The sequence below is a fragment of the Miniopterus natalensis genome, chromosome 5 (genome assembly GCF_054644295.1).
Source record: "Miniopterus natalensis isolate mMinNat1 chromosome 5, mMinNat1.hap1, whole genome shotgun sequence".
Lineage (NCBI taxonomy): Eukaryota > Metazoa > Chordata > Mammalia > Chiroptera > Miniopteridae > Miniopterus > Miniopterus natalensis.
The window spans coordinates 36,946,981-36,954,465 of record NC_142085.1 but is presented as its reverse complement, the minus strand read 5'-3'; the positions used below and the strand labels follow the sequence as shown (position 1 = coordinate 36,954,465).

The window sequence follows — 7,485 nt, the reverse complement described above, 5'->3', positions numbered from 1 at the left end:
CCTGTCTGATCACAGGCTTCCCTGGGGTTCCAGCGTTGTCCTGCTGCTGAAAGCCCACCCGCATGAAGTTGATGAGGGAGCACATGAATGTGCAGTTTTCATGCCAGGTGGTCAAACAGGAGCTATTTCCATGCAACAAACTTTGGCTGAGTTCTGATATCCCACCTGGATCCCTGTTTCCTCGCGCTGTGTGGGCTGAATTTCCCGCAAACTTGAGAGCGGTTCCTCCCAGCTTACCTGGGAACCATGCCAAGGGCCCCGACTTGCACAGGGGCATCCCAGGCAGAGCAGGTTTCCTGCTCTCTTGACAGGTTCACCCACATGCGCCCATGGGCACACACTAACATTTTATATATTTTAAAATAGGAAAGGAGTGAGCGAAATGCGGGAGCCAAGTTAATGAAAAGTGGCTCTCCACAGAACTGTGGAAACTCTGTAGGACGACGGATGTGTTCACGCAATTCGTAGCCCGAGGGAAGGGGGGGGGAGGAGTGCAGGGATCCAACTCCGCCCACATGCTGCAGATTCCACTCAGAGTCCGGGAGGGACTCCACCAAGCAGCGAGAACGTGGCTGGAGAAAGCCCATCGCTAAAGCCAAATCCTAGAAGGAGCAAGTGTTTTTCTCCTTTGCACGCTACTGGAGCAAAACCTGAAAAAGAAAAGGCTGCCCATAGCTTTTAAATTCCTCTCTGTCTTCGGTTGTCTCATAACCCTTCGACAGTTCTCGCTAATCTTGCCCGCTCCCGGGAAAATAGTTTCCTGGCGCACCCCCATTCTCAGCACACATTTTTGCTCCATCCTGGCCAACGCCCCCACCTAGTGGCTTAGGCGGCCTGTTTTGCTTCCCTCTGCTGTGGTTTCTAAGAGAAAGATGCAGTTTGCAAAATAATCAAGTCTAGCTAGACGCCTGCTGTGGGTGGGTGGAGTGGGAGGGTGGGCTGGACGGCTGAAAATGCGGTGCAAATGAGGTCTGGTGTGGCCAGAGCGGGGCTGGGCGCAGGGAAGGCGAGGAGGGGAAAGGGGAGGCAGCGCTTCTTCTCGCCCTGGCGGCTGCGGGCCAGGAGCCTCCAGAGGATGCCTTTAGAGGGTCCCACCTGGTTAAAGGAGTACCCTAACTCTTAATGCATGGGTGTGTTTTGTTTTCTTCATAACACCGAACAGTTTATGAAGACATGTTAATTATTTACGGGCTCATTCGGTTATTGTCTTCCTGCCTCTTCTAGAATAAAAACTGCTTGAAAACTGGGTCTGAGTCTACCCCATGGACTTTGATCCCTCTGATGCCCAGAATTCCCCTGGCATAGAGTAGGCACTCTATTTTCGCCTGCTGGCCTGGCCCACAGACCAGGAATTAAAGGAACTTGGGCTAGGGTTGCCTCACCTTGAGTGAAAAGCTCTTCTCTCAAAGGACCTCAGTTACTCTTTTGAAAATGAATGGATGGGCCAGGTCATCTCTGGCTCTAGATTAGACTAAATAATACTCTTTAACATATGTTTATACTCAACCTGATAAATTCAATTACAAAGTAGTTTTTTTATTGGATGCATTCTACCTGCCAAACACTGAGCCAGACCCTGGGAATTCATAGTTTGGGTTAGCTCTGAAGGCTGAAAATACATTGTTTCTTCCTGGTGCTTTTTAAAAACTTACTCTGACTTGCACTTCTACCCTGCATTCGTTTCTGTTAAGGCTGGAGGAGGCTCTGAGCACGGGGGATATGCTCTGGGATCTTGGGACCTGTGTACTACTGCTATTGCTGGGTGTGGAAAATGGTTGATACCTTGATGTTTTTGTTGAAGGTGAGGGAGATCCACTGATGGTGCTGGCGGTGATGACCCCCAGCCGTTTTATTTGTGTTTGTTTTTTCCTTGAATCCTGATGACCTTGTTTTTAAGGCAGGTTGTGGAAAACAACGTGCTTTCTACCAGCTGCCTTCCAGAAGCACCGACCTGCTGAGCGGAGGAAGCAGGAGGGCAGAAGCGGAAGGTTTAATTTCACAGTGAGCTTTTGTTTGTGATACTTTTACATTTTTGCACACAGCTTTTTCTTTTCTTCTTTTTCTTTCTGTTGACTCACAGTTAAAGGGGAGGGATTGAATGAAAAGCACACATTCCTAAAACCAGGTATGAAGATTTAGTTTGTATTGTAGCAAGAGTTCAGTGTGACTAGATGCCCGAAGTATAAAATGCACTGCTGGCCGTTTCCTTCTTAGGCTATATGACCGGCGCCTCCTTCCAGCCTGGGTGTGGCCAGCAGGGCTGGATAAAATTCCCGAGCGCCGAGGTCAGAGGCTGGGGCTGGCTCCACCTAGCACCGCCTGCCGGCGCGGGAGGTGGGACGCGGTTGCCTAGGAAGGGACGCGGCGATGGTGCCCGTGCTCCCGGTGGAGAGCGTGGGTCTAATGGGAGGGGAGCGCAGCCAGCTCGGGAGCGGACCGAGGCAAGGACAGGACGCTCTCATTCCTATTCTTGGCCCAAACTGCGGCACCTGGGTGTCAGGATCGGGCGGGGCCAAGAGATGAGATGTGGGGAGAGGGCGGTAGGACCCGGCGGGAGCTTCCTTGGCCAGGGAGGGACCTGGGAGCGAACTGGGAGGGAGGAAAGGAAAGAGGGAGAGCGCAAAAGGGACGGTGCTGGGAGCGGGCCACCGCACTCGCCGCGCCGCACGAGTAGCGCGAGCGGACGTGCGCTCTATAAAAGGAGCTCCTCTGTTCCGCGGCTCACCAGCTCCTCCTGGGCTGGCGCACACCGCTTCCCTCCAGCTCCCCCAGAAATCTGCCCGTTCCCCGCGTGCCGCGCTAGGTCCCCCAGACCAGTGCAACCCGCGCAGTGATTCCAAGTGGTGCGGGTGGGACGGAGGTGGCCGCGGTGACCACCTGGTGAGAGCAGCCTCAGCCCAAGCCCTCGCGTCCCCCTGGTGCGGCCCCGTCTCCGCGGGGCAGCGCGCCCGAGCGGCCGGCGCGCCGACAGAAGGGAGGGCAGAGCCCCGGCGCGCGGCGCGGCGCAGCGCGGCTCCCAGACTTCACCCCACCCAACTCTGGCGGCCGCAGCCACCGCAGGAAACTGGCACAGCCTGGGGAGGGGGGCGGGAATGCCAGACCGGGACTCGTCGCTGCCCCGTGTGCTTTGGTCTCAACTGCTAGGAAACTCCTGTGGGCCGATTCTGCAGCTCCAGGAGCGCCCGGGTTAGGTAACGCCCGAGCCTTTGGGGTAAGAGACCCCCGTCTGGCTAATGCTCCCTCCTCAAACAAGACATCGCCCTCCGCCACTAGACGCCCGGGCGCGAGCGGGAGCGGAGCGGGGCTCGGGGGCTGGTCTTTAGCCAGACCGGGAGTGGAGAGGAGCGGCCGGAGACGCGGAGGCAGCGCCGGGCGCGCTCGAGCGCCGGGGACTCGCTCGCCTGCCGCGCCCTTGACCTCTAGTTTCCGCTGGGAACCTGGGTGGAGGAATAGTTGAGGAACCTACGGCAGTAACTAGCAACCCGGGGACGAGACTGTGGTCTCTTCCGCGGTCCTTCCTCCTCTCTCTCGTCCGTTCCATGCCCCAGAGCCGCGCTCCGGCGCCGGGGCGAGGAGAGAGACATGGAGAAGACCGGCGCTCCGTGCGTCCCGCCGCCCGCGGGCTCCCAGCCTGGGGTTTCTCAAGCCAACCTCTCCGCCGCTCCCTCCCCCAACTGCAGCACGGAGGACTACATTTACCAGGACTCTGTTGCCCTGCACTGGAAAGTGCTACTGGTCTTGCTGCTGGCGCTCATCACCTTGGCCACCACTCTCTCCAACGCGTTCGTGATCGCCACGGTGTACCGGACGCGGAAGCTGCACACCCCGGCCAACTACCTGATCGCCTCCCTGGCAGTCACCGACCTGCTCGTGTCCATCCTGGTGATGCCCATCAGCACCATGTACACGGTCGCCGGCCGCTGGACCTTGGGCCAGGTGGTCTGCGACTTATGGCTCTCGTCGGACATCACCTGTTGCACCGCTTCCATCCTGCACCTGTGCGTCATCGCCCTGGACCGCTACTGGGCCATCACGGACGCCGTGGACTACTCGGCGAAGAGGACGCCCAGGAGGGCGGCTGTCATGATCGTGCTGGTCTGGGTTTTCTCCATCTCCATCTCGCTGCCCCCCTTCTTCTGGCGCCAGGCCAAAGCGGAGGAGGAGGTGTCCACCTGCGTGGTGAACACGGACCACATCCTGTACACCGTGTACTCCACGGTCGGCGCCTTCTACTTCCCCACCTTGCTGCTCACCGCGCTCTACGGCCGCATCTACGTGGAAGCCCGCTCCCGGATCCTGAAACAGACCCCCAACCAGACGGGCAAGCGCCTCACCCGCGCCCAGCTCATCACCGACTCCCCTGGCTCCACGTCTTCCGTCACCTCCATTAACTCGCGGGCGCCCGACGTGCCCAGCGAATCGGGGTCCCCGGTGTACGTGAACCAAGTCAAAGTGCGGGTGTCGGACGCCCTGCTGGAAAAGAAGAAGCTCATGGCCGCTAGGGAGCGCAAGGCCACCAAGACGCTGGGCATCATTCTGGGAGCGTTCATCGTGTGCTGGCTGCCCTTCTTCATCATCTCCCTCGTCATGCCCATCTGCAAGGGCGCGTGCTGGTTCCACCTGGCCATCTTCGACTTCTTCACGTGGCTGGGCTATCTCAACTCCCTCATTAACCCTATTATCTATACCATGTACAATGAGGACTTCAAACAAGCGTTCCATAAACTGATACGCTTTAAATGCACGAGCTGACTTGGCACTTGCGTTGGGGGGGTCACCTAAGTGGCCTTTGGGGGACCATGTTGTGTCTGGTTCCACAGGTAGGTCGATTCTTCTTTCGCTGTCCCTGGGCCTGAGCGGGCGCTCTGCTCCCTCTGGGCAAGGGCGCCGGATCCCGAGAAGCCAGGCCAGCCCTGGGAGAGGGCGAGGGAGCTAGCTCTGAAAGGAGGACCGTGCCAACCCAAGGCAGGGGTCCCTGCTGAGCAGGAGGCTCACTTTCTTCCCTCAGACCCCAGGTTCAGCACTGCCCCTGCGGCAGCCAATCACAAGGGGGTGCTTTGCAACTTTTTAAAAAATCGGTGATGGAAAGGTGATGCCTGCCCTGCTCTGGTGTCATGGATGATGCCCTCTAGAACCCGTGATACCTGGAGTTGTCTGAACCCTGCCTCAGACGGGTCCCTACAGCCTGGCAGTACTTGAACTAGACACTTAATACCCTGCGTTTTGGGGTTACAGCTTCCTTTAAGAACAGTTGCTTTGGCATCCTTCGGTCTTCAGTTGGTGTTTATTTAGCCTTGGTTGGAGAAACTTGTGGATCTGGTGCTTCAAACCCTAGGTGTGGCTTGGAGAGCACAGAGGAACCTTGAAGAGTTAACAACAAAGTTCTGATGTTAAGATTTCTATTTTTATTACCGTTGAAACTATATGGGGTGGGTGGGAATGGGAGATGGGGCGCCAGAGTTCAAAAGAGAGAGCCAACGTCTATGATTGTTTGCTTTCTGCAGATTTGTGATTCTTTTTTTTTTAATTCCCGTTTAGTGATTGTCACACCACGTTTCTAACAACTCAAACAAAACATTACCTGTGCTAGTGCCAAAATCTGCAGATCGCTTTATTTTTTTCCTCCTATTTTCACGTACCTGTTGTTTTACACATTTAAATCCCCGTAAATGGATGATATGATGGGTGACTCTGCCCAAGCTGCTCTGTTTCTTATTAATGCAATCGATTAAACTGATAATATTAGATATATCCTGCTCCTTAACAAGAAATGTATCTTTATTCCCTTTTCCAGCTCAGTGAGATGTAAAGGAGACCAATGAACAGGAATGGTTCTTATACAATTAAGGAATGAGGGGCAATAGGGGGATGTATATTTTGACTTGTAAAAAAAAATCTTAAATGCATGAGACTTTTTTCTGATAGTCATGTGCACTCTCCTTCCCATCTATAATTCCTTTGTGTGCTAATATATAAAGTAACCAAGAGAACCAGCTCCATTCTCCAAAACTCTTCAAAATTCAGTAAGAACCCTAAAAACTATATTAGAAGAAAAAAAAAACTTGTTTCTTTTACCTTTTTATTGAAGTTGGGGTAGGAACAAAGATCACTAGAAGAACTTTAGAAAAGCCTAGAGAAACTAAAATTGAGCCTTTTTCCCTTGCAACTCATGGAAAACAAACCTCAGACTTTTTAGGTAATCAAGAAACTGATGAGCCTTTACACCTTGGAAATTTGCCACTGACCTGACACCTCAATAAATATAATAACAGTAATACTTTAAATTTATTTGTCTTTTCAAATTGCAATGATACTTACTTGTTATCTCAAATTCACTCTAAGGACTTCCTAACACAGGGCAAGATTTATACACCAAAAATTGAAAAATGCATTATCTAAATAAAAAGGAGTAGCCCTGAGGGATTTTCTATACAGAAACAAACAAACAAAAAAGTGTATGTGGACCATTTAATATGCCAAAGAAGATTTACATTCCGTTCTTCAGAGAGCTTTCTGCAGTTGCTACCCTGTGTCTGCAGGAGCAAGTTTGTCTTTGTAAAATGATTTCGCTCCCTGCTTGAAGCTCTCCAGTCCAGACTGTGAGACAATAGATGTATTGACCTGAAGTACACTGTTTGCCTACTGTGCAGACTTTCTCTCTGGGGTAATAACTCTTGAAAATATACTATTCCAAGTTTCACATATAAACTAAATAAAAAAAGGAATTTTGATTAACATTTACACCAGTTACTGGAATAAGATAAAATTTTAGGAATTAGATGATCCTATATTTCTGCTGTATCCCCAGGTTTCTTTGTTTAGTTTTGTGATATTTCTCCTATGGAGAAATCTAGCTTATTACCTATAGGAATGTGCATAAAGCACGGTATTTGTTTTTATGTTATGTTTGTTTTTGTTTATGCAGCTGTGCTTTCTTTGGGCCTAAGAAGCAATTAAGTCAACTTCTAGGCTCCTGAAGGGGAAAAATTAATTGGGGGGAAAAAAATAGCCACTTACAAATGTTTTCTTTATTTGGCACCTACAGTGACTGTGTCCTCATAGTAAGAAAACATGGTCAATTTAGTCAAAGGGACTGTTTGCCTTCTTATAGATTACCAACTTCAATTTTTGCTTGACTATTTGGCTGATCTGACTGGATTTGGGGCATGTTATGTGAAATAGGAGCTTGCAAACCCTTGTATTTATAAGAGATCTAGAAACATCATCTGGCATTGCACATGATTATGCAAAGTGTATCATTCATCCCAGGGGTATGTAGTTAAGACTGTGAAGCTCCTTTTCAGTTACTGCTGCCTGTAGCATAGTTGTTTCATAAACTAGACCTATGGCTTTTTTGCAGAACATAAAATGGGAGATGGAAATGTCTAACTGACATAGAAATGAAAATATACTTTCATTGGCTGTTGTAACAAATAACATTTTCCATGTTGTTTAATCGCACAAATTTTCACACAAATATATGAA

At 51.2% G+C, this 7,485-nt stretch overlaps 1 protein-coding gene across 1 annotated transcript; it reads left to right on the top strand.

The window, feature by feature from the left end:
- The first annotated feature begins 3,495 nt into the window (after positions 1 to 3,495).
- Positions 3,496 to 4,752, top strand: HTR1B (5-hydroxytryptamine receptor 1B). The gene has a single exon (XM_016207294.2). It carries the CDS (start codon positions 3,583 to 3,585, stop codon positions 4,750 to 4,752), a length of 1,170 nt encoding a protein of 389 aa, XP_016062780.1. The 5' UTR covers positions 3,496 to 3,582.
- Positions 4,753 to 7,485: the final 2,733 nt, after the last annotated feature.